The 26911-nt window shown below is 49.0% G+C and overlaps 1 protein-coding gene across 2 annotated transcripts in view; it reads left to right on the forward strand.

Moving 5' to 3' along the window:
- VWA5B1 (von Willebrand factor A domain containing 5B1) overlaps window positions 1-26629 on the forward strand; it is a 39675-nt gene extending 13046 nt beyond the window's left edge. For both annotated transcript variants that reach the window (XM_058552042.1, XM_058552043.1), the window contains 14 exons: window positions 4348-4458; window positions 6178-6380; window positions 6830-6944; window positions 8383-8568; window positions 10492-10672; window positions 11549-11739; window positions 15282-15483; window positions 15982-16296; window positions 18496-18633; window positions 21009-21122; window positions 23132-23206; window positions 23842-23911; window positions 24466-24583; window positions 26123-26629. In XM_058552042.1, coding sequence (XP_058408025.1) covers window positions 4348-4458; window positions 6178-6380; window positions 6830-6944; window positions 8383-8568; window positions 10492-10672; window positions 11549-11739; window positions 15282-15483; window positions 15982-16296; window positions 18496-18633; window positions 21009-21122; window positions 23132-23206; window positions 23842-23911; window positions 24466-24583; window positions 26123-26629 — 2526 coding nt within the window. The remainder of the gene's footprint in view (window positions 1-4347; window positions 4459-6177; window positions 6381-6829; window positions 6945-8382; window positions 8569-10491; window positions 10673-11548; window positions 11740-15281; window positions 15484-15981; window positions 16297-18495; window positions 18634-21008; window positions 21123-23131; window positions 23207-23841; window positions 23912-24465; window positions 24584-26122) is intronic.
- Window positions 26630-26911: the final 282 nt, after the last annotated feature.

Genomic DNA, 26911 nt, shown 5'->3' on the forward strand with positions numbered 1-26911 from the left:
TTTGAACAGAGACACCCAAACTCAACTCACTCCCAAAATAAAGCCCTGACGTGGTGTGAGCAGAGATAGTACTGTTGTCCGTTTACAAGGGATGAAGTCATCAATAGCTCTCCTTGGCATTCTACTAACCTTTCTTGAGTGCCTGCTCTGGCTAAAACACCTCACTAGGTACTGAGCGGAGAGGGGCACAGGGAAGAGAGGAAGGAAACTAATACTTGCTGAGGGCCTACTACATGCCAGGTACTGTGCTAGCCACTTAATGCATAGCTTGGTGTTTAATCCAGACAATAATCCTGTGAGGTTGGTCCTATTGTCACATTTTCCAAATGGGAAAACGCATCCTGAGAGTTCCAGTAACCTACCCAAGGTCATATAGCTAGTGTAGTCTAAGATTAAACCCATGTCTACCTGACTATCAGTAACACCTGGCATCAGATGTTCACTGGACACGGCCTCTGCTGTCAATGAATGTGTAGAATCCAGTAGAAAAGATTTTGTTCATCCTTTTTTTTTAATGCCTAGTATGTGCAAAGCCCTGTGCTTGGCCATCTGAAAAGACAGCAGGTTATAAACATAGTTCTTGCCCTCAAGGAGCTCACACTCAAGTAAGGGGCACAGCCGTGCTACTTAATTATGCCTGGGAGCATGGTCTTATTGCAATGGAGAGTTCTAAAAGCATGCAGAAGAGTGATAAAACCTCCCCCCCACACATCCAGAAGCGTTTCATCTCCCTCAGGAGATTATTCGCCTCTACTATGGCATTTTACAACCCTTCCTTGTATTTTCAGTTGTGTAGATGTCTGTCTCCTCCCCTGGAGTTATGAATTCATTAAGGGAAAGAACCTTATCTTCCTCTTCTATCTCTCCCCATGGGGCCTAGCTCTGTGCTTATGCATAGAAAGCCCTCAGTCACTGTTTATTGAACTGGGTAAAGGATCGTCATAGTTCAAGAAAATGAGGAATGAAGGAACAAGAGGGAGAGGGCTCTGCTGTCACCTGAATTTCATCCTCCACCTAGTTTGTCCCTGGAGCAAACTCTTGTTTCCAGGGCAACAGGATCAGCAACAAGGAGAGAGGTTAGGTGGGGTCTGTGATGACAGCTAACCCCTCAGTCTTGTTATAGTCATATAACAAGTCTTGAAGTATGACAGAGCAATCATACACGAGACCCAAGTTCCTGTTTAAGGCCTCTTCACACTGGGATGCAGGACTAATTAATATGTTCTCCCCATCTGGTCCACCATCAAAGACAGGAATTGGAATGGGGAGCTGTCCATAGTTCTGGAGTGCTGAATCACCTCCAGGCCTGTATCGCCACGTGTATTCCATTCTACAGCTATATCAATTTTTAAGACATCTCGTTATTTACTCTAAAGAATCATGGGATCATAAACTCAAAGCACTTGTTAGAGAGCATTTAATCCACTTTCCTGCCATTTTTCAGGTAAGGAAACTGAGTCCCCAAGAAGTTAAGTGTTTTTCCCAATATCACAGGGTTAGTGAGGTCGCCTAAGCATTCCATATCTTGGTTCAGTGCTCATTTCCCTTACATTGCTGATAGAGAATTATAATACACTTCCACTAAGAAAAGCTCTCTTCTCTGATTATGTCATTTCTGCTGCATGGCTTAGTGGAAAGGGCAATGCCTGGGTTCCAGGATCAATTCTGCCACTCACTTGCTATGTGGCTTTGGACAAGTTGATTTTCATCTCTGGGCTTCATTTATCCTTTCTGAAAAATGAGAAGGAAGGATTAATTCAGGGAGGGCAAACGTATGTCACACGTCCCTCTGTTCCCCTCTCCCAAGCCCAGACAGACATCAATAACTGACCAGGACATTTTTTTCATGCTGAGCCTGGACTCAATCTCTTCTCATCTCAGTGTTCCAGGCAGTTACTACCAGTTAAATGGAGCTGATTTGTGAGTGGAAATCCATTTCCTGAACTAAAGACCTTTCCAACCTTTATGTTCCAGAATTCTCTGAAAACAACTCCCTCTGGCTCTCCTCTGAGTCCCTTTCCCCATGGAGTCTCTCTTGCTCTCTTTTCCAGTTCAGCTCACTGAGCTCAAGGTCATCCCTTCACAAGTGGTTTTGCATTGGCACAATCCATTCTGCTATACATGCCTCTTTTAGAAAAAGCACAGAAATTGCTCAGGCCACACACCCCTTTCCCCGCTGACAAAGAGGCCATTGGGGGGTTTCTTGGGTCACTAATTGTGGCCCATTATATTGAAGTTTTAGGAAAAACTAGGCTTAGGGAGGTAGGAGAGAACAGAAATCCAGATAGCATGCCAAAGGGGAAAGTTCAGCCAATTTAATTTCCTGCAGCTGGTCTCATTCTTCAGCTGCCATTTGCTGCCAAAAGCATGGCTTTAAAAATTCTAATAGGTGTGAGCAGAGACAATCCGTATGGATCAGCAGAGTCTCCTGCTAGCAGGAATATACATTAGTGGCTAATGAAAAAATAAGCAGATGTTGACTTCTTTTGTAGAGAAACAAAATGTATTGACACAAACAACAAAGGGAGACAGAGAGAACGTTAATGTTAATGTTTAATATTAATGTTTACAGAGCGGGCTGCGAGAGGAGCTGCAGGTCTGTGGATCCTGGAAGGCCGTATGGTGGGGAAATTGCCAGGATCCACTTGCAGCTGTTTCCTTCTAGATTCTGGAGTATAGCAGTTTGTTTCCCTGAAGCCATGCTGAGATCCTGGGATGCTACCAATAAACTATATGGGCATAAGGGAGACCCCCCCCTCATTCCTGAGCTCCATGCCAAGGCAAAGCCAACATGAATAAAGATCTCACAGCTGTGTTTTGAAAGCTTCAGTCCTATTCTTAGGTTTTGTTAGCCGGGGCAATTCCTTAACCCTCTGAGCTTCAGTTTCCTTATCTGTAAAACAGAGGTATTGATATTAATACATGTCTCATTGGTTGGTAATAATAACCATTTACTGAGTGTTTACTATGTGTCAGGATGAGGCTCAGAGGAGTGACATAACTAGCCCAAGGTCAAGTTAGTGATGGTAAAGGTGAGATTTAAACCCAGATGTGTTTAACATCAAAGTGTATCTTCTCTTTTTATTTTATTTTATTTTATTTATTTATTTTTTTGTGTGTGAGGAAGATCAGCCCTGAGCTAACATCCTTGCTAATCCTCCTCTTTTTTTTGCTGAGGAAGACCGGCTCTGAGCTAATATCTATTTCCAATCCTCCTCCTTTCCCCCCCCCCAAAGCCCCAGTAGATAGTTGTATGTCATAGTTGCACATCCTTCTAGTTGCTGTATGTGGGACGTGGCCTCAGCATGGCCGGAGAAGCGGTGCGTCGGTGCGCGCCTGGGATCCGAACCCGGGCCGCCAGTAGCGGAGCGCGCGCACTTAACCGCTGAGCCACAAGGCCGGCCCCAAAGTGTATCTTCTTAACCACTGTGCTATAACACATGGCGTAGAGATTAAATGAGATAATTAATATAAAGTGCTTAGCACAGTGTTTGGCACATAGCAATTGCTTGATATTTATCATTGCATCTTATCATCATAATCATCATCATCATCAATATCATCTTTTCCCTCCTGTCATCTCCTCCACCTCCCCTCTTTGTCATTATTTTTTCCAGTGTAGCTTTATCAAGGTCTCCTGGTGTTGCATAGTTAAACAGGTTAAGATTCTTCAAGGTTCAGAAACTTTGGAGGTAAAGTGACACGTGTTTGTGTCTTGGCTCCACTATTTACTATCTGGATGCTCACCGACAAGTCACTTCTCTTCTCTGTGCCTCAATTTTCTCTTGTATAAAATGGGGATAGTGTTGTGCCTGCCTCGAGGGTTATTGTTAAGATTACACGAGGTAACGTATGTAAAGCACATCTTGGGTGTTCAACAAATGTGAGCTAAAGAGACCATCCCTAGTCAATGATAGTTAGGGTGAGTCTGCTGCAAAAGGCCCTGGATGAGAGCCAGAAGCCTGTTCCATTGCCAGTGTAACCTGGACCAGGCCACGTGCTTCCCTTAGATGTCAATTTTGTTTTGGCAGAAAGGAGTGGGTGCTCCCTGCTCTCTCTACCTCTCAGGGTCAGCAGGAGGTGAAATCCAACTGGCAAGCCATGATAGAATGGCTTTGAGAAGTCAGACTTGCTACACGGATGAGCAGTTTTATGATGATGGCTTTGGTCCAGCTGCTGGTCAGCCTCAGCAAATTTCTCGATCTAGGGGAGAAGGTGATAGGTGTAGACAGACAGGTGAAAGGCCTGTTTGCAGGCTTCTTCTGTGCTGGGATGAGAATACTGGTGTGTGGTGGCAGAGGTAATAACTCCTTCCTGAATCCTGAGAATCTCTTTCTTGCCTGCCAGGATGCCATGCTGGTGGCTCTTAAGAGCCTCATGCCAGCCTGCCTCTTCAATGTCATTTGGTTTGGATCTACATTTAAGACCCTCTTCCCTTCCAGTCAGACCTACAGTGAGGTAAGGAGGGGGCAAGACTGGGACCAGGAGAGGGTGGGTGGTGAGAGAGGAAGGAAAGAGAAAAGGAAGGAAAAAGAAAGAGGAGATAATCCTGAGGCCTGTCTTAGAAGCTGTCCACCCACATAGAACCTAGATGATGCCCAGGAGCAGAGAATTAAAGGGAGGCTATCTCTGTGTAGGCATTATTCTGACATCTCAGCCTTATGACATCCCTCTTCTTTAAAATAAAGAATAGGTTGGGCAAAGTATGGGTGTGCACAGAGGGGGTACAGGGATGGGGTAGAGAGAGGATATATCCCACTCGCTGAAGCCTCTGTCTCATGAGAATGATAAATTCATGTAAGGTTGAGCCAAAGGAACGAATGGTAAGGGATAGGAGAGTGAGTAGGTGGGTAAGTGGGCATGGAAGTGGGCTAGGAATGCAACTCACAAGGCTCAAGCTACAATGTGGAACAAGAGGACTGTGACCCCAGCAGCACGTTAAAAATTGGAGCATCCTACCCAGGTCTAGGAACTGGAAGGAAGGGAGAATGGAAGGATATAGGGACCACTTTTCAATTAAAAATAACTTTACCAGTTTTTAAAATACAAAAATAACGTGTATTTATTGTCCTATAATTTTTAAAACTAGATAACCAAAAAGAAAATTTTTTAAATCTCTCATGATCACATCGGTCAGAAAAAAAGAAAAACCGCTGTTAAGAGCTTAGTATAAATCCCTCCAGACTTTGTTCTCTGCATGTACATACATTTTCAGTAAAGATAGGATTAGACTTTCCATACTGTTCTGTAACCTACTTTTCTAACACAACAGCCCACCATGAGCATATTTCCATGCCAGTACGTATTAATCTGCAAAATAATTTTAATGGCTACCTAGTATTTCACTACACAGATAGATTGTGACTTATTTAACTAAACCCCTCTAGTTAGGCATTTAAGTTGTTCCCATTTTTTTCTATGTAGTCATCTTTGTAGCAAAGACTTTGCATACATGCTTAATGATTCCTTTGGGATGAATTCCTAGTCTTGCTGGTTCCAAAGATACATATACACATTAAGACTTTTGACATTGTTGTTACTCCCAGTGTGGATGTTGGAAGAGCATCTTCCTGAGTCAGCAGCAGGAGAACATCTGATGTCCAGTGAGAATCTGTCCTTGCTGCGGTGACATCCATCCAGTGCTAGTAATCCTTGGCCAGTTGGGTCTCACAGTGCTGGTCGAGGAGGCAGGGAATCTGACGTCTAGTTTGGGGAAATGATTTCCTCAAAGCATGGTAGGGATTCAGTGTCACAGTCAGGCCAGGACTCAAGTAGTAAGACTTCTAGTCTAGTGTACTTTCTACCACACCGCCTGCCTCCCTCATCAGAAAAGGAAACCTCATATGTGCTGAGTAATTAGGGGTTTGGTGTCCCATTTTTTCTAGGAATGTTTGTATTTTTAAATAGGAACCCAGAAAGGGCAATGATAAGTTATTACACCACAAATGGTGGCATTTCAGTATTGGTGGGCACGTTATTGGGCAGAATCACACCAAATAAGTGGCCATCTACTCTTCCTGTGCATGGAGCAGAGATGAAATTGGGAACAGGTCAACTCTAGTGAGGCTAAACTGTTATCTAGGGAAACAAAGGACTCATCCCCTGGGGTACTTAGAGTCTCTGTGCCATATGGTGACCCTGAGGATTATCTCCCCTGCCTATGTCCCTTCCCTGCAGGAGAGCTTGGCCATGGCTTGCGAAAACATCCAGAGAATGAGGGCTGACATGGGTGGCACCAACATCCTCTCCCCACTCAAGTGGATCATCCGGCAGCCAGTGCACCGAGGCCACCCGCGGCTTCTCTTCTTGATCACAGACGGGGCAGTCAACGACACGGGGAAGGTGCTGGAGTTGGTGCGAAACCACGCCTTCTCAACCAGGTTGGCACAGGCTGAAGGTCTAGGGCTTGGTTATCCTGGGCTGGGGGTGCCAGAAACGAGGCAACGTGGAAAATGCCAGAAGGAGAGGAGACAATCTTATAGTGCTTTGCTTCCAGGGTGGTGGAGCTGACTTCAAAGTTTGCTTTTCCCCTCTCAAGTTCAGATGGGATAAGATGCCCACACCTCTGCATACAGCTCCCAAAGAGCAGCCTAGGCAGAGGAAGTCCTTCCTGCTGCTTTGATTCTGTGCCGGGGTGGGAGTTTATGGGATGTATGTGTGAATATGAGTGTTCATTGATGACCCTATTCCTTCTCACTCACCTTCTGCCTGAAGTTAGGGCCAGCTCTGAGATAGCTCTGCTGGATCATGCTCTGTCCCTTTCTCCATCAGGGGACAAAGATGGCAGAAAGGATAGAAAGTAGCAGCCCCTCTCCTCCCCTTCCCCCAGGTGCTATAGCTTTGGAATTGGACCCAATGTCTGCCACAGACTGGTGAAAGGGCTGGCAACTGTGTCCAAGGGCAGTGCTGAGTTCCTGGTGGAAGGAGAGCGGCTGCAACCCAAGGTAAGTGTAAGGGCCTCAGTCTCTTCTGGTGCTGGAACCTCAGAGGCCCAGACCAGTCATACAGCAACTCAGTGGTGGAGCTGGGATTTTACCCCAAATCTGAGCTCTCCACTAGGCTGCACTGCACCCCAGTGAGAATCAGAAAGGTGGAGGCCACAAAGCAACAACTCTTGGAGCTGGTAGAAGATACTAGATTCCTTGGTCCTCAGCCACTGGATCAGATGTTCTATCCACTGGCTGGGGAAAATTGTGGCTCCTGAAGGAGTCACTGCCTCTACGGATATGGAGTTGTGTTTGGGGTCATTTCTGGCCATGTTCCTGATGATGACAAATCGTGGGTCAGAAGAATCTAAAGAGCCCAGAAATCAAGGAGATTATAGTCTTTTCTCCATTTCCTGCATAATTGGCACAAATAATCCAACCCTGAGAAAACCTCTGTGTCAGTCCAGGTCCTCCAGGAACCAGAGACAGAGCTGGAGTTAAGAGCTCAAGAGGTTTATTGGGAGATAATGTCTGTGAAAGAGAAAAAAGAAAAACAGGAAGGAAAACTCTTCAGTCCGTGAGGCAGACACAACACCTGTGAAAGGAAAGGAGGGAAGCAGGATTGGGCAGGGAGAGCTTCAGACTGCAATGCAGGTCTGGCAAGGTCTCAGCTGACCAAACAGGAAGCTCTAGAGCAAAGATTTCCCATTAGGTAATCTATGTTGGGCTGAAATGTCAGGCACTAGTATCCCTGCCATGCTCAGTCATTGCCTGAGGGCTTCCAGGGAAACGTGTGATGTTGGCTGGAAAGTTGGAGCACTGCATCTGAAGACTGTCACCTAACTGCATGCCTTCCAGCAAAAGGGCACAGTCTTCCTTGAAGGGAGATTTGAGAATGCATCTCTATGGCTGCACAATCCCCAAATCAGTTTTCTCTAGCTCTGTGGTACATCTGTGGAAATCAGCCTAGGTGATGCTAAACCACAGCCGTCATTTGTTGAACACCTATCACGTGGTAGACACCTCAAATCTAGTATCTCAGCTAATCCTCCCAACTACATGGAGAGTTGAGAATTACTCACTTTAACAGAAGGGGAAACTGAGGCCCAGGAAGGAAATTAACTTGCTCAAGATCACTATCCAGTCTATGTTTTGACACAAACTTTCTGTGTCCCCTGGGCTAGTCACAGCCCTACTTTAAGTCTTGGATTTTCTCATTTATAAAACGCTTAGCTTAGAGAAGATGACAGCAAAAGTCTGCTCCAACTCTGACATTCTAGGAGTCTAAGAAGCTCAGAGGCATGTCCAGTGCTGGGCAAACCACCTCAAGGCCGATTGTCCCTTCTTTCCCACTCACATCCCATCATGCTCATACCCACGTGGTCTTCATGCTCCTCATCTGTACATACCCCTGCTCACACATCCCCCTAACCGGTGTTCTGACCCTGCCCAACAGATGGTCAAATCCCTGAAGAAGGCCATGGCCCCGGTCCTGAGTGACGTGACTGTGGAGTGGGTCTTCCCTGAGACCACTGAGGTCCTGATCTCACCTGTCAGCACCAGCTCCCTGTTCCCTGGAGAACGGCTGGTGGGTTATGGCATTGTGTGTGATGCCTCCTTATACATCTCCAATCCCAGATCTGTAAGTATCTTAGAAATTCCAGGGGTCAATGGGGGTCCAGAACTCTACCCATAAAGACATCCTTAGCTGGAGAGACTGTTTATGGCAGCTAGGAACTAATTGGATCTAAGTTTACAGTTGTGGGGTGTAGTTGCCAGGCCATGGGCATTCAGTCACAGTGACACTGCTTGGGTAAAAGCTACTACCTCAAAATGTGGTTCTCAAGATCCCCTGCAGCAGAAGAACTTAGGGAACACATTTAAAATGCAGAGCTCTAGCTCCAACCCAGGTCTAATGAATAAAAATCTCTGAGGGTAAGGCCCGGGAACCTGCATTTTACATAATCTCCCCAAAGTGATTTTGATGAACAATTCAGTTCAAAACAACTGCACTCAGGTTTCTTTCCCTGAACACTCGAGTCAGGTCATATCTCCTTAGCTGAGTTTGTGTTTTATTTATTTATACAAATAATTCTCTAATATGTGGTGGCAGAAGTGGGGTAAAAGTGAAGCACTCAAGGGGAGGTGGAATTCGTGCTACAATGTGGGAGACTGCCTGAGAAACTATTTCCTCATCCATTTTCCCTCTTTAGTGAGTCTTTCCACCTCCCTTGAAGGATTTATCATCTTGTTTTGTCTTTAAGCAGGAGTCACGAACTCAATGCCTAGAGGTATTGGGCGGGTATAAAATGAATTAAATGGGTTTGTTGTAAAAATGAAAGGGGGAAATGCCATGAGAGACAGCCATTATCACTCAGTTCCTAAAGAGGCAATAGGAGTGGTGAGGAATATGGCAGACTGGAGAGTACACACCCTGTCTAACTTGGGCAGCCCCTACTGAGCTCTCACAAACTGTTGCCATGCAGGAATGTGGGCCCTGTGTTAAACATGTTTCCATTCTTTCAAGAGAAGTTAGAATTTTATGTGACATTTCCAGATTTTAGAATGTTATGGAATCTCTTAAGAACTATGATCAGTAACGGTTAATGTGTTACGAAGAGTGGAGCATTCAACTGCAGGGAAAAAATACCAAACAAAATTCTGGTCAAGTCTTTGCACAATCCAGGCCCTTCTTGGAGGTCTGGGACACAGCAGATCATCAACAGACCCTACCGCTAGAAGGGACCACCAAATCCATTCTCCTTTCCTTACCCATGAGACCGGCAAAGTTTTCCCCAGCTACTAGTAGGGCTCTTGGGTAAAGGGAACCCTTGTACATTGTTGGCGTAAACATGACTTGCTCCTTTTCTAAAAAGGAATCTATAAATAACTAATGAAATTAGAAATACATAACGTTTCAACCCAGAAATCCCTCCAAACAATCTAACACATGGAAATAAAAGTGATGTAATAAATTTATGTCCAAGGATTTATTGTAACACTTTTATGATGGCAAAAATAAATGGCCCCAAAACGAATGCCTGACACTAAGGGATGGTAGAATATTGTGCAGTCAAATGTTAAAAAGAATAGTTGATATGCAGGATTTCCAAAATATTTTAAGTGTAAAATTCAAGATATTAATAAATGTAAGTAATATGGTCCAGTTTTTGTAAAACAAATAATGACCCCAAAAAGCCCTTGTGTTTTATACGTATGTTTATATCATGGAGAATGGAGTGGAAGGAACAGATGGTTCATTTTGTTAATTTGGGTTATCTATTTGGAGACAGCAGTGGCATTTAGAATTATATATTTTTTTAATTTAATAAAGAAGATAATTAAAAATATAAAAAATATAAATGATATGAAAAGTCAATTCTATCCATCATCTCTTAAACAGAAATCTGCCTAAATTCCCCCCAACCAAGCAAAAAACTTCCCTATTCTTCTGGTTCTTCAAAGATGGAACCTCCACCTCCTCCTCTCACGCTCCTTGCTGTCTGACATGTCCTTCCTGACATCTAGCCTCATTCCCAGTCCTCTTTTCTCTCCCTCCCTCCAGGACAAGAGGAGACGATACAGCACGCTGCACTCTCAAGAGTCTGGCAGCTCCGTCTTCTGCCAATCACAGGAGGGGCCTGGCCCAGACAGCAGAGACCGTACCAAGAGCTTGGGGGCACCCTTCAACCTAAAGCAAGCCAAAGGGTCCCAGCCATCCAGTGGAGACTCCACCACCAATCCTGGTTAGTCTGCTGCCCTTCGTTCTTCACTCTCTTCTCCAGGGAGGCTATAATTGCTACATTTTACTGAGCACTTACTACGTGTTAAGCACTTTAACAAACAATCTCATTGAATAGTTAGCAGCTGCAGAGGTGGGTACTATTATACGTATTTCACGGATGAGGAAACTGAGACTTGGAGAATTTAAGCAACTTGGCTAAGCTCATGGAACTTGAAAGAGGCAGAGTACAGATAAAAGATCTAGACCTGTCTGCCTCCAAAGCCTCTGTATGGTGTTACTTTCCATTCAGAGGGTTTTTACTGGTCCCCTACTTAGGCTAAGCACTGAGCACGGTATAGGAAGCAAAGATGACTCAAACATGGTACTTGTCCTGCAGAAGCTCTCCATCTAGTGAGAGGGATACAATTGGCCTTAACTCTGATAGAAAGCAGAGTGACAGGGGCCAGAGGAAAGTTTAACAAACCATGGGGACCCCGGAAAAAGGCACATCTGGTAGAAGATATCAACAAAGACATAACGAGGGCACCCGTTCTTAGAAGGGAAGGGAGAGGAGAGTCCAGGCAGCAGAAACTTCCTGAGCAAAGATGTGGAGGTGTGACGCCTAGAAAACACATACACAATCGGTTACTCATCAAGTATGTTTGGAGCACATAGGACCTTGAAAAACGAGCAGAAAGGAGAGTAGCTAGGTAGATAGATTAGGGCCAGATTAGGCAAGGCTTTGAATGCCAGGTAAGATGAGGCACCTACACATATTTCAGTAGGCAAGCAGTAGAAAATTCAAGAAGTTTCCAAGTAGGAAAGGGTTACACAAACCCCTCTCTCTTTCCCCACTGCCCTCCACCCTGATGATTCCCCTGCCACCATCCCTGCCCAGGTCTGGACCTCTCCCAGCGACGGCGGGCATATAGCACCAACCAGATCACCAACCACAAGCCCTCCCCAAGGGCCCCCACGGCCAGTGACCCCACGGTGGCTGCCAGGAGATACCCACTGCGGAAAGCCAAGCTGCAGGACCTCACCAACCAGACCAGCCTGGATGCTCCTTGGTGGCAGACTGATTTGCAGGTACCCAAGCAGGGCAGGTTGGAGGTGGGGGAGGTCATGGGCAAGGAAAAGCTGTGTCTCCTGCTTCAACCACAAGGATGGGGCCAGTCCACGACTTACACTGCGAAGTGAGTCACTTCTTCCTCCTTTTTCTGGACCTTCCTCCGCCTGACCCCAATGATACCTTCCTAATAATGATACCCTTTGGTCAACGACATCACCCATTCTCTGCACACAGCACTTCCCAGTTGCCAAGGAGCATCCCTGTCTACACTCTGATTTGATTTTACAGCACCCCTGGGAAAGGAGGGAGTGTGGGGGCTGGCTACCCCCACTCTGTGGAAATCGAGGGCCAGAGAGGTAAAGTGACTTATCCAGGGTCACACAGCCAGTCATAGAATTGCAACCCAGGACCTTTTGCCTGCAAAGCCCTTGCCTCCCCACTCCCTCACACTGTACCTTCTGCAAATCCCAAGGGTTGGACATTCACCCAGGGCAGTGATCATCTCAGAGTCAGAGTCACAGCAGGACCAGTCACCCACTGTCTGGCTAAACCAGAGTTTCTCAGCCTCAGCACTACTGACATGATAATTCTTTGTTGTGGAGGCTGTCCTGTGCATTGTAGAAGATTTGGCAGCATCTCTAGCCTCTATCCACTGAATGCCAGTAACACCACCAGCCCCAGTTATGACAACCAAAAGGTCTGCAGACAGTGACAAATGTCCCCTGGGGAGGGGGGCAAAATCACCAGGTTGAGAAACACTGTCCTAAACTAAATTGGGGTTTGGTATTATCTGTATGCCTTAACCCATTTTCTTAAGAATACACTTGAGGTTCCTTTGTCATTGTGAATCAGTGGTTCCATAAAACAGCCTTTCACTCTCCCACTCCCATCCACCACCCCTATCCCTCCCTGCCTCCACATACACATAAGCCCCTACACTCCCCAAGGATGGAGACACTGTCACCTTGTCCCTCAAGGCCCTTCTCTGTGCTTAGCCAGGGACCACTCATGGTTGGAAGTCACTGACTTGGAGTCAGGAAGACTCTGCTCCTCAAACATGTTGCTTAACCTCTCTGAGCCCCAATTTCTTCATCTATGAAATGGGAGAATAGCTTGTGCAGATGATTGAGCTCACAGCCATCAACAGATAGTTATTGGGAACCAAAGGTAAGTGGAGGACTCTTGCAAGCATCGGCTGGTAAGAGATGCAGTGCCTGGTGCAACACCTAGCACACAGTAGGTGTCCTTTAAATGCAGCTCTACTTGGTGAGAGCTCTGGGCAGCTTGACCTCTCCTCTTTCCTGCTTGCTTCTGGCCCATCTTTGCTCATCTCTCCTCCATCCCCTGCTTGGCTTCTTCCCCAGTCTGGTTCTCCCCAACACACTTATGCTAATGCACGCACACGCACCTGCACACACGCATGCACACTCCCTGCAGCTTCTGGCGGGATGATGGGCTGAATCTTACACTAATCTGTTGCCAGGGAAACTGTGGCATCTTCTGTTTCTCAGTGTAGTGGTGGTGATGGGGCAGGGGTGGGGGGAATCCCAGTCTCTGATGCAGGAGGGGGTTTAGGGATCCCCTGGGACCCAGCAGCCCTGGCTGGGTACCAGCTCCCACTGTGGCCATTCTAAGAGCGACCAGTCCCTTTCTTCTCCCACACTCTTGTACTACTCCCAGGACCTCAGGCCCAAAGGAAACAGAAAGGAAGACCCTAGCCCCTGCCCCAAGGAGCCCCCATCTAATGGGGAGGCACATTCCTCTTCCCAGTAAATACTTGATAGAGATGAAAAAGACCCATGGTTAACTAAAAGACTGAGAGGCACTTTTTCCATCTGTTACACCTCGTAAGCGCCTTTGCTCCCCCATCCCCTTCTTCTACCAGGCGATGTGTATATTCCCAGAAGCACAAAATTCGTTTTGAATTAATTTAACATTCTTTAATTACAAAAGTAATACACACTCAGAGTTTGCAATAAAAACCCTCAAACAGTTCAGTCAGGCATAAAGCAAAAATAAAAGTACCCCTCCCCCGTGCCCAGACCCCCTTGGTTTTGAGTGTTCCCTTCCAGAAATACTACACACAGATAAACACACACACACAGGCAACACACGTCTATGTTTTGAATAATCACATATATAAACTGCTCTCCAATTTACTTTTTTAATGTCTTTTTATTTTTTTTACATACGGTAAAATTACTCTTTTTGGTGAACAGTTCTATGAGTTTTGACAAACGCATATAGTCATGTAACTATCTCCACAATCAAAATACAGAACAGTTGCAATTTACTTTTTTTAAATGTTTTATCTTGGACATCTTTCCATATTGGTATGGAGAAATCCGCCTCCTTCTTTTGAGTGCTGTGTGGTGTTCCATTGCATGGATGGACCGTAACTTATTTGCCAACCCCAATGATGGGCATTTAGATAGCTTCCAGATTTTCACTTTTACAAACAACACTGAAACAAATACACAGTGCACACATAGATATTTGCATCTTTGTGTATTTCCACAGAATTAAATGCCTAAAAGTGGAATCGCTGGGTAAAAGGAGCCTGTGCATTTTTAATGTTGATAGCACATTGCTAAATTGTTCTCCCAAAAGTGTGCATCAGTACACACTTCCACCAGTAGTTCATGGGAGACCCTGTCTCCCCACTGATCACACTGATCAAACGTTTAAATATATGCCAATCGGAAAAAAACTGTAACTTATTTTAATTTAGATTGCTCTAATTTCTCCTGGGGCTGAATACTTTTTCATGGGTTTATTGGATACTTTTTCTATGAACTGCCTGTAGATGCCCTTAATCCATTATTCTATTGAGTTTATCTCCCTCCCCCCATGATTTATAAGAGCATTTTCTTGACAATGCTCTTTGTCTTGCATGTTGCAAATATATTTCCCAGTTTATCCCTTGCCTTTTGATGTTTTTTGTACAGCACAAGAATAGACAGATTAAATCCACAAAACAGAACAGAAAGTCCAGAAATAAAACCAAATATACATGAGAGCTTTGTGGGGATAGAAGCAGAGAAATGATAAACCATAGGGACTCAATGAATAAACTGCATTCAATAAATGGTGTTGAGATTTATACTATTCAGAAAATCAAGAAAAAGGCTGGTTCCTACTTCCTTACACCAAAATAAATTTTATGTGAATCAAAGATTTAAACAAACAAAACTAAAATCACAAAAATTCTAGAATTTTTTGTGTGGGAAAGACATTTTAAGCATGACATATGAGAAGACATAAGGGAAAAGATTGATAATTTTAACCACGCACACAAAAAAAGTTTTAAATATTATGGCAAACAAAAGTGGGTTTAGAATTATCCATGGTATGTGATTTTCCATGGTTTTCTGTGGTTTGGACTTTTTCCATGGTTTGGAATTATTCGTGTTGATGTTTCTCATGGGTAATGAGGAGTAAGGTCATGCGTCCTTGAGTACTGCAGGGGCAGTGCCCAGGGAGGAGCTGAGGCTGGGGGTGGCAGGAAGGGAACAGCCACCAGGAGCCCAGCTGCCTCCCCTTCCTCTTGCACTCCTAGCTCTTGCCCACCAGTGGCCCGGGCCTAAACCAGGGCCCCAAACTCCGGGGCCCAGGGGCCCGCAGGCCCTCACTGCTGCCCCAAGGCTGCCAGTCCTTCCTGCCCTCTGGCCATGAGACCCAGCCCTGGAGCCCCGTGAAAGAGCTGGATCTTGGGTCCAGCCTGAAGCCTGCCTCAGACAGCCGCAGCCCTGGGGACCTGGGTAAGTGCCTGCAGGGTCTAGGTCCTGACTGGGGACAGGGAGGAATCCTTGGCTGTGGTTCAGCTTCAGATGACAGGCCAAGGGCAGATGCTTGCCTCTGTGCCCTTAGGGAGGTGTGGGGGGAGGGTTGGGTCTGCTGCGGCCCATCCTTCCCCCAGGACCTCACCAATCCCTCTTCCCAATCAACCTGGCCCTTCGGCTGTCTGTGAGGCCCCCAGATATCCACTCCGCAGCTGCATTCTTGCTGCCGAAAGTGTCCCCACCCCACCCTACCTGACTCCCTCAGGGACTGGTTTCTTGGGACCCGGGTCTGTCTCACTCTTGGGGACAAGCCCATGCCACCCCAGCTGTCCTAGGGAAGGAGTTCTCTGTTCCTTGGGGGATGGGGGGGACTGTACTTGCTCAGGGGTATCTGCACCCTGGGAAGGACGATGTCCCCTGGGGATTGCCCTCTGTCCCCAAGATCAGAGCACCAACTGCTTGTCCCTCCGCCCCCAGAGCCGTCCCATCACCCCTCCGTCTTCGAGAGCGAGACGTCGTCGGACTGGGAGCCCCAGGCTGAGTCCGAGGAGCAGGCCAGTCCCGGCAGGCCCGCCACGCCGGGCCCAGTGCTGGGCAAGGCTGTGGTCAAGGGCCTGCGCGACAGCCAACGTTTGCAGTGGGAGGTGAGCTTCGAGCTGGGGCCCCCCGGCCATGAGCGGGGCGGCGCGCGCGACGCCGACCTGTGGAGTGAGACCTTCCACCACCTGGCGGCCCGCGCCATCATTCGCGACTTCGAGCAGCTGGCGGAGCGCGAGGGCGAGATCGAGCAAGGTGAGCACGCGGGCCTGCGTCCGGCTCGCCGGCCTCTGGCCGCCTCCTCTCACAACCCCGCCCAACGCCCCCTCCCCCTCCCCCACGATCCGTCCCCGCCCAGTCCCCAGGCCCCGCCCCCTTCACGGCCCCGCCCAGAGCCCTCTCCCCCTCCCTCACGATCCTCCCCCGCCCAGGCCTCCGGGCGGCCCCTCCTCACGGCCCCGCCCCCCGCCCCTTCCTTCTCCCCCATGATCCGCCCCCCGCCCAGGCCTCCGGGAGCCCCCTCCTCACAGCCCCGCCCAACGCCCTCTCCCCCTCCCACATGATCCGCCCCCCAGTCCTCCGGGCCCCGCCCCTCCCCACAGCCCCGCCCAACGCTCCCTCCCCCTCCCCCACGATCCGCTTCCTCCCCTGGCTCCAGCCGGCTCCGTCTTCTCACAGCCCTGCCCAATGACCCATCCCCCTTCCCCCACCATGGTCCACCTCCTCCCCTGGCTTCAGCCACCTCTGTTTTCTCACAGCCCTGCCACCGCCCAGTGCTCCATCTTCCCTCGCCACCGCTGCCCCTAGGTGCCCCTCCCAACACTCCCTCCCCACCACACACACACACACACAGCCCAAGACTCCATCCCTTCCTTGATCTGCCCACCTGCTCCTGCCTCCAGGCATTCCTCTCCCCCTAGCCCTGGGCTCCTCCGCCCCACCTGGGGATCCAGTGGTCTGTCCTCTCCTCTCCACCCTCCTTCCCTTCTGCCTCAGGATCCCCGCTCCCCCTCACTTCCCAGGGCTTCCCCTTGCAGCGCCCCCTGTACGGCTCCGGAGACAGAACAATGGGGACAGCCCCATTTCCCCTACTTGGCTGCCCTGGAACCACACCTTCCCACAGAACGGCCTAGACCTAGGGTCCACTACCTCATCAAGGCCGTTAATGATTGTGGATCCGCTGGAGACCAGGCTCGGGGCGAACAGCGCAGTGACCACAAATATCCCCGTCCTTACCCATGAGTGCTTGACACAGACTAGCAAGGAAGCTGACATTAATCAAATAATTATACATGCAATTAATTGAGTGCATTTGTTGGAGGTGCTATTAAGAAACACAGGCATCCAAGAGATTGTATAACAGGGATGGTGGGGGAGCTAACTGAGTTCAGGACTTGGGGCACACTTTCCTAACAAAGTGACTCTGGGATCTTGATGGGGCACACTTGGAGAATAGATGGATAGAGATATAAATAGAGAATATTTACATTATTTGTTATAAGTTTGTGCTTTATTTATATAATAATATAATGTTTATATTTTATATTATTTGTAATTTTTGTGTAATATATATATTTTTTCTTCTGATGAGCACCTCACCTTACAAGCTTACAAAGCACTTGTCCATCCATCTCCAGGGCTCCTTGGAGGCAGCAAGCCATGGAGAATACTCACCTGTTCAGTTGGAAAAGCTTGGGCTTTGGGGTCAGACGGTCCTGAGTCATGATCTCAGGTCCATTACTAACTTGCTGTGTGACCCCGTGCTCGCCACTCTCCCTCTCTGGTTTTCAATTTTCTCTGCAAATTTGTCCAAATGGGCCAGACCAAAGGTCGCCCCCTACCAGCCAGGGGGTCTGTGAAATCCTGCAGCAAGGTTCTCACCAGACAGCTGCAAAGTGAAAATGAAAAATACAGACAGCACCAAAGGGGTTTTTTTAATAACACTAAAGTTATTTAAGGGAAGTAACTGTCTTTTATTCTTAGATCATAACTTACCTTTTTTACAGTAAAATGTCTTTATTTTATGAAATGATGATGGAGGTTAACAATCTGGGGGGGGGTTGGTGAGGAAGGTTGGCCCTGAGCCAACATCTGTTGCCAATCTTCCTCTTTTTGCTTGAGGAAGATTGTCCCTGAGTTAACATCTGTGCCCGTATTCCTCTATTTTGTATGTGGGACGCCTCCACAGCGTGGCTGATGAGTGGTGTAGGTCCTCACCTGGGACTTGGGCCGCTGAAGTGGAGCACGTGGACTTAACCACTACAACACGGGGCGGCCCCTCTTGGGTTTTTTTTAATGTCCTTATTTGGCAAGTTGGCAACCCCTTGATTTTCAGGGCTTATTTAATCCTAAAGATGGGGACCACTGGTCTGGTCCTCCTTTTAGCTTCCAGAGTTTCCATGTCAGGAAGGACTTTCCGAGTCTGCACAGTGACCCCAGCTTCTCTCTTCGCAGGGTCCAGCCGCCGCTATCAGGTGAACGCGGTGCACACCAGCAAGGCCTGCAACATCATCAGCAAGTACACGGCCTTCGTGCCTGTGGACGTGAGCAAAAGCCGGTACCTGCCCACCGTGGTCGGCTACCCCAACTCTGGTACGGCAGGTGGGCAGCCAGGGCACTCCTAAGGCCCAAGCAGCCCCGGTGGGCTGGAGGAGGGGGGCTGGGATACAAAGGTGCACAGACCTGCAGGAAGGGGTGCAAGGAAGTGCCTAGAAGCAGCAAGGCCCCCAGGAGATGGTTTGGCCACCATGCAGGGGGCGCACATAAGCCCCCATCTACTGCTCTGCAGAAGGCTGTGACACCATCCAGCCTCTTTTTCCCACCAAATGAATATGCCTATATGCCTTTATTGTATTTTTCCAATTGGGGACAATGATATATGCTCACTGTAGAAAATTCCAAAATATAGAAAGACATAAAATAAATAAAAGTGACTTGGTGTCACCATCCTTCAGACTTCTATGACTATCAACATATAGAGAAATGAAAAGATAGATAATTTTGCATGACTTAGATCAACCAATATGTGCTGTGTTTTACAAAATATGGGTGTGGAAAATATCTTTCCATTAAGGTGAGTCTATATCATCATTTTAATAGCTGCAGCATATTCCACTGCAGGGAGCTATCATCATCGTAACAGCCATTTAGACGGTGTTCCAAAGCGCTTTATGTATATATATATTAAATCATTTAATCCTCAAAGCAGCTCTGCAAGTAGATACTATTATTACCCCCATTTTACAGATAGGGAAACAGAGGCAGAGAAGGTTAAGTAACTTGCCGACAGTCACACAGCAGTGAGGGGCAGAGCTGGGCTCTGAGTCCCAGTGACCTGGCTCCAGCATTTGTGCTCCCTCCCACTGCTCTCCACTGCCTCCTCAGGTGCATCAGAATCTATTTAACCAGCTCCCTATTATCAGACCTTCAGTTTATTCCCTTTTGATTATTGTAAATTATGCCGCAAAGAACATCTTTGTGCACCTGCCTGGTTACCTCCACAGGGTTAATTAACTCTCAGAGGTAAGATTGCATATCAGTGGGTCTGCCCATTTAAAATTGGGCTATATGTTACCAACTGGCCCTGCTCCAAAGGTTGATCCGAGATCCACCCTGGCCAGCACTGAATATTGGCCATCTTCCTAAGCCCTGCCAGTCTGATAGGTAACGGAAGGATCTCTCTTTGGGGAATTTCTTTAGTTTTTTTCTGAGCTATTTTTCATATGTTTAGGAACTATATGTACTTGTTTCCCCCTGAATTACATTTTCCTGTCCTTTGCAGATCCTTGTTTCTTTCTTTCTTTTTTTAGCAGACCTCCTGAAAGAACTGTGTTTGGAAACAAAATGTGCCTTTCCTCATTCCTCCTGTCCCCCCACCACCACCTTTTTTTTTATCTGTGGTACCAAAATAATCAATGACCCATTCTCTTCCTCCCTCTTTCCCTCAACTGCTCCCGTTTCAGGCTCTGGCCAACAGACGCTGCTGGTGCTCCACTGGGCATTCTCCTTCACCTTGCTTAGTCATCATGAATGACATCCTCATGCAGGAGGTCTCTCCCTCCCACCCGTCTCTGACCATCCTCCCAGCGTCTGTAGCCACAGCCTGGGAGACTCGGGGACCTAGCCTGTATCTTAACCCGAGTCCCACAGCCTAGTCCTAAGATCGGGATCAGCCCTTCCCAGAGTGTGTTCCAGGAAACTAGAACCTTAGTTCCATGTCCTGTTAATGGCCACTCAGCACAAAACTAGGAAATACCAGATTAGGAAATACATTTAGGAACCACTGGATTAAATAAAGCCCAAAAGCTCTCTTTACTGCAGAACTTCTCAGAGACTTTAGGATGTTAATATGCATCAAGAGGCTCAGAGAATGGACTATAGTATGCAGCTTCTCCAAAACTTATTTCCCAATGGAACTCTTTGTTTTTAAGGGAAAACTTATAGTCTAGTGCTCTCCGAGAGGGGGGTTCCCCAAAACACACTTTACGGTGCTGTAGCTTCATTCTCTTCCATCCCTCCCCCATTGGTGATGCCCTGGGACTTCAAGGGCCTGCTCTGTGGGAGGGGGAGCTGAGACCTTGGTCTCTGAGACAGCAAACCAGGAGAGAAGGAAAATGGGGTGTTCCTGAGAAACCAGCCTTTTAACTAACTGGAAAACATTGCTGCTTTCTGAACATTATCTCAGCTATAGTATCTACCCGGCAAGGTGGTATTATTACTCCCATTTTCCAGATGAGGACACTGAGGCTCAGAGTGGTTAGCACTCCATCCAGCTACTAAGAGATGGGGCTGGGGTTCAGACACTGGTCAGTCTGGCTCCAAAACTCATAGGCTTACCTTGTACAATGCCTTCCTGCCTTTGGATAATTGACAGACTGAAGCTAGAATCATTCCTGCCAGCCCTGGGGAAGAGGCAAAGGAGTGGCACCATTGTACCCGTCTGACTCCTTCTCCTTGTCCTCGGGAAGGTGCTGCTTTGCGGATGGTCAGCTCTCGGGTCCTGACCCGACAGTGGAGGGGCACCTCTGCTGGCTTCAGACGGTCACAGACCCTGCTTGGGGAAGCCTCAGCAGCAGGAGATGGCAAATTTCAGAACCCAGGTAAGAGCCGCCATTGACACAGCTTTGCCGAGAGCAGCAGGCTCCCGTGCCCACACCAGGCCCCCAGCTCTCCCTTTTCAAGGCCCGCCAACCCTGGTGGCTGTTCCCTGCCTCCAGCCTGCGCCCCGCCCCCCAGGCACCGAATGCTGGGAAACCTAATAAACAAGAGAGAAAGCAAAGAGCAAAGAGGCATTTCCATCTGTTTGGGTCCCCCCATCTGTTTCTTTCAGGATTCCCAGCAGCTTCCTTTCTCCTTTCACCTGATTTCATTGTGCCTGCAGCTCGGGTCCTTGAGATCCAGGATTTGAGCTGTTTGTGACCTTGCACTAATTCACAGGATGGCTTTAACCCTCTGTGTCTTGAATGTCTGCATGTTTTTCTATTCCTCTACAGACAGCCTAACTGCTGCACTAGTCCTAACCCCTTCCTTGATGCCCTCACGTGTACAATGTGGATCTCCTGCCTTCTTCTGTGCATGGGGAGGACATCAGAGGTCCCACCTGGCTACAAGTCCAGGCAGCCAGATCATAACAACTTTTTACCTAAGGGCCTAGAGAGTGCTCTCAGACACTGATGGGTTAAGAAAGAAATAGTGTGCGAGGGGGTGGAAATCCGGAGGAGTTCTTCAGAGTTAAGGAGTTCTGCCAACTCCTTGGTCCCCCAGAGCCTCCAAAACGGGGGGGAGCCTGCTCTACCCCCGAGCCAAGCTGGGCTTCCAGTCTAGGGGAAATTTCCAGTTTACCCTTTCCTTTCTCTGTAGCTCAGCTCTTGGTGGCCCATGGCTTCCATCGAAATCACAAATCCCTTCTTTTCAATCATCCTCTGAGTCACACCCAGCATCTCGGACTTCTAAACTCTTATTCTCTCACAAGCCCTTTCCCTCCCCAGGGATGACAATGGCTAACACTTCCCGAGAGTTCTCTGTGTGCTTGGCACTGCTCTAATTATCCATGACTCCTCACACCCATCTCAGAGTTTCTTTTATTTTCTCCACTAAGAGATGAAGACACTGAGGCTCGGAGAGGTTAAGTGACTTACTCAAGATCACACAGCTGATATGTGGTAGAGCCAAGACCTGAACCCAGGCAGTATCTGGCTCCAGAGCCCACGAGGTTAATCACCATGCTATCTGCCTCCTTGTTGCCTCCGTCAGTCTGTCGTTCAGTCACTAGCTCCCTCTTGTGCTGCCCCCGAGGACACAGCAATAAACAGAGCTTCTTGGCTCTCACAGAGCTGCTGACGGTCTCATAGGGGAGCCAGAGGCTTTGGTGAACATATTTGTGCATGAAGTTTTTTCCATAATTTGGATTATTCCCTTATAGTATATTGCCCATCTTTTTCCAGCCCTTGAAATAACAATCATAAGAACAATCACCTCAATTATGCATTTCGAACAAACTATGTGCAATTATTATCCCCATTTTACAGATGGGGAGACTGAGGCTCAGAGCCCCCTGACAAGTCAGTGCCATGTTCTGGTGCCTCCTGGAGAGCTGCCATGGGGCCCTCCTCAGTGAGGCAAAGACCTGGTGAGCTGATGCCCACCTCGCTCCCATCCCCAGCCCCCAGCCCCAGGCCCCTGACCTTCTCCTGCTTCCTGGCTGGATCTGGAGCTCAGGGCTTTATTGAGTGTTACCTCTGGCCAGGCAGTAAGCACTATCTGCGTATTATCTCATCTCATCCTTACAACAACACTGTGAGATACTATTATCCCCAATCTGCAGTTGAAACTTATCAAGCAAGTAACTCTCCCATGGTCACACAGCTAGTCCATGGGGAAGTCAGGATTTGAACCCACTGTCTGACTCTTATGGTGGAGCAGTGGTGGTGTCTTTGGAAGATGAAGGCCCCTCCAAGCAGGGATGGAAGCCCTAGCCTTGCTCTCCCAGCCCACCCCCAGGTACTGTGAATCCAGACCATCGCTCTCTTTGTGGGGATGGGAGGTGAGAGAGAGCTGGCAGCTCAGGCCTCACCAGCTTCCTCTGTTGTAGGTGTGGAGGAAAGCCCCACTGGGCCCTTCAGCGAGACCATGTCCCCGGACCGCGAGAAGTACGCTGCTTCTGAAGGTGAGTGGACAGTCGGCCGCCTCTCTTCTTAATTGACAGAGTGACAGTGATTGATCCTTCGGCCAAGAGAGTGTCTTAGCCTAACAAAGTCCTCGGTGGTCCATTTATTCCTCAAAACAGTCCTTTGTGAGGTAAATAGGAACATCCCCAATTTAAAGATAAGGAAACTGAGACTCAGAGAGGTGAAGTGACTTGCCCAAAGTCACACAGCAAGTCAGTGACAGAGCTGGGCCTGGAATCAGGCCTCTCAATTCCCATCTGAGGGCCTTCCTACCACCTCACTCTGCCTAGAACCCTCCAGCAGTGTGCCGGGGAAAGAAACTCCATGTCCCCACTTGGGGACAAGGGAGGTTGATGCAAAGCTGTCACTGCCCCCACAGGTAACCTTCCAGAAGATGCCAGGGGCCACCAGCCAAGGAAACTTAGAGCCTTATTTCTTACACATGGACCCACTTATTTCACCCTTCCCCAGACCATCTGGGTCAGAAACAGCCCTGCAGCCTAATGATTAGCTCGGCTCCCTAGGGATGTAGGCAAGCCTCCGCCCCTCACTGGGCCTCTGTTTCTCCAGCTGGGCAGTAAATGTGGGACAGGGTCATCTGTCAGGCCCCAACTGTCATTCTGTGGCCCTCCAGGTCCCCTGCGCAGTCTGGCCACCAATACCCTCTCTTCCTTGAAGGCCTCAGAGACTCTCTTTGGATCCAGGTACGTGGGATTTGCACTGGGGCTACACTGTACTGCCGCCCGTTTTCCCGGGGCTGTCCCTGGTTTGGAAGGCCAAAGGCAGGCCCAGCCTGACATTTAGACAAAAATAAACAATCTGAAGCGTGTCAAGAAGGCCCCCCTACCCAGAGATATCGCTGTCTTCTGGGCATCACACAGGAAAATCCCCCCCCATGTGGTTCATCTCCCACATGTCCATGGTCTCTTTGCAAATGCAGATCCCCCTGGGAGGGCTAGCATAGGACCCTCTGACCACTGGGCTGAACAAGAATACGCTATCAGAAGAGGGTCATAAAAGGAACTCTAACCTGCTCCTCATCCAAGCTTCTACTAGCTCACTGAGTGACTCAGGGGAAATGCAGCCTCCCCCAGCCTCAGTTTCCCAAGTTGTCAAATGAGGAGGTTGGAGGAAGCCATTGGTCAGATTCCTTCTGGCCCTGACTTTCAGAGGCTGCTGAGTGGGCACTGGGGGAGAGGGATAACTAGGGACACTGCCAGGGTGGCTATGGCCACTCTTCCCGGCTCTACCCTCACAGGCTGAATCTCAACAAGTCCAGGCTGCTGACGCGGGCCGCCAAGGGCTTCCTGACCAAGCCGCTGACCAATGCTCCAGAGTCGATCCCGGGGAGCCAGTGCTTCGACTACGTCCCGCTGGTGAGTGCCCCAGACCCCAGATCTCAGTCTCCGGACACTGCAGAGGGGCCTTCCTGGGAGCGTCCCGCCCACCCTTCCCCCTCCACAAAGGGAAGAAGACCTAGACCTTCCCACCCAAGTAGCCAGCAGGGCAGAGGGAGTTTGTATCAGTCCCCCGACCCGGGGTCTAAGAGTGTTGCTAGTAGCCAGCACCAGCATCATGAAAATTCTTTGCAATCTGCTGTCTTCGCTTTAAAAATTCACAGGAATTTTGCATTCTACTCCACCATCTATGTGTGTCTGTTTTTCAATACATAAAAATAAGCCTTGAAATGACTCACAAGCGAGTAAAATTAACACGCTAGGGACATGCACTGTGTTTAGCAATGGCTCTGCAGACGCCCAGCACGTTGTGGCAGGGTGAGAAGCCCAGGCCTGGAGTGGGCGTCTCTCAATGGAGGAGCAAGGGAGCCTGGCCTGCCACATGCAGGGCCCAGCGGGGCTGGGGGATCAGAGGGTGCTGGAAGGAGGGACACGGTTTGAGTTTCACTGCACAGCTCCAGTCCCTGAACCCCCAAGCTCACAGCGTCACTTTGAATTTCCAATTATCCCAGGCAACAAAGCACCATGCATATATTCACTCAACAAGTGAATCCAGTATCTGTTGAGCCAGACAGTGCTAGACCCTGGGAGAGAACCTGGAACTAGATGATCACAGTCCCTGAGCTCATGGCACTAAGAGTCTAGTGGAGACACAGATAGCAACCAGGCGATTCTGATCCTCGGGCGCTGTGACAGGAGAGGTCGGGTCTGGTGGCGGGACTGAGGGGAACACCTACTCCAGGCTTGAGGTCGGGGAGGAATGAAGCGTGACTTCCTGCAGAATGTAATGATTACACCGAGACCTGAGGGATGAGGAGTTCCGGCCGACAGCCTAGAGAGGAGAGAGAAAGCTGGATGGCTGGAGAACGGGGTTTGAGGGGGAAGGGCCAAGGATGAACCCGCACTTTGGAAACCATAGTTTGGACGTAGTCTAGAGAAAATTGAAGGCACTGATCTAAGGTATAGAACATGATCTATACCTTACAAAGACCCCTCAGGATGCAGGAAAGATGGAGTGGGGGGTGGGGACAGGGGAGGAAGGTAGAGGCAGGGACAACATGAGGAGGCAGGTGGGGGATTGCAGAGCTGTTTAGAAAGTAGACCTGCTGGGACTTGGAAACTGGTTGGTGTGGAGGGAGGGAGAGGGAGGTGAGCCGTCCAGAGTCTGCTGGACAGCAGGGGACGGTCCCAGTGGCCAAGCTGGGCCCCCCTGCCCAGGACAGGTGGCAGGTTTGGAGTGAAGATGTTGAGTTGGGCTTGAAGAGTGATCCGTGCCTGTGAGATAAAGCATGGACTTGACTCAGTTGCCCTGGGTATCCCGCAAGCAAATCCCACAGGTAGGCGGGGCGAGCTGGGGGAGATGAACGGGTGGGCTATGGGGACCCAGGACTTTTGCATGGCCTGGGGCTCCACGGGCTAAAAAGTTTGAGGCCCACTTAGGGGCTCTCCCACACACAGGTGTCTCTGCAGCTGGCCTCCGGAGCCTTCCTGCTCAACCAAGCCTTCTGCGAGGCCATCCACATCCCCATGGAGAAGCTCAAGTGGACCTCACCCTTCACCTGCCACCGAGTGTCCCTCACCGCCCGCCAGCCCGAGTCTGAGACCCTGAGTCCCCAGCTGTGCACCAGCCCCTCGCCTCGGCACCCCTCCTGTGACAGCTTCTCCACGGAGCCCCTGGCGGAGGGCAAGCCAGGCTGGGAGCCCACGGCTGTGACAGAACTCACAGGGAAGCTGTGGGCCACGGTGGTGGCGCTGGCGTGGCTGGAGCACAGCTCGGCCTCCTACTTCATTGAGTGGGAGCTGGTGGCCGCCAAGGCCAACTCGTGGCTGGAGCAGCAGGAGGTACCCGAGGGCCGAACGCGGGGCACACTCAAGGCTGCCGCCCGCCAGCTGTTCGTGCTCCTGCGGCACTGGGACGAGAACCTGGAGTTCAACATGCTCTGCTATAACCCGAATTACGTGTAGTGGGGGGAAGGAGGGAGGCTGGGGCAGGGGAGAAAAGGAAGGGGACCCTTTGGGCCTGGTGGGGGGTACTTTTGAAGCTGTAGTCAATATATTGGTTCCTAGAAAGAGCCCTAGACTGGCAGTCTCAGGAGGCCTGAGTTCAATCCCAACTTTGCTACCACCTAGCTGAGCAACTTTAGGCCAGCCCCAGCCCTCTGTCTGAGCCTCAGTTTCCCCACCTGTAAAATAAGGTGAGGTGAGGGAGCTAAACGAGATCTCTAGAAGGTTCAAAGGTTCCTTTCT

The sequence above is a fragment of the Diceros bicornis genome, chromosome 13 (genome assembly GCF_020826845.1).
Source record: "Diceros bicornis minor isolate mBicDic1 chromosome 13, mDicBic1.mat.cur, whole genome shotgun sequence".
NCBI lineage: Eukaryota > Metazoa > Chordata > Mammalia > Perissodactyla > Rhinocerotidae > Diceros > Diceros bicornis.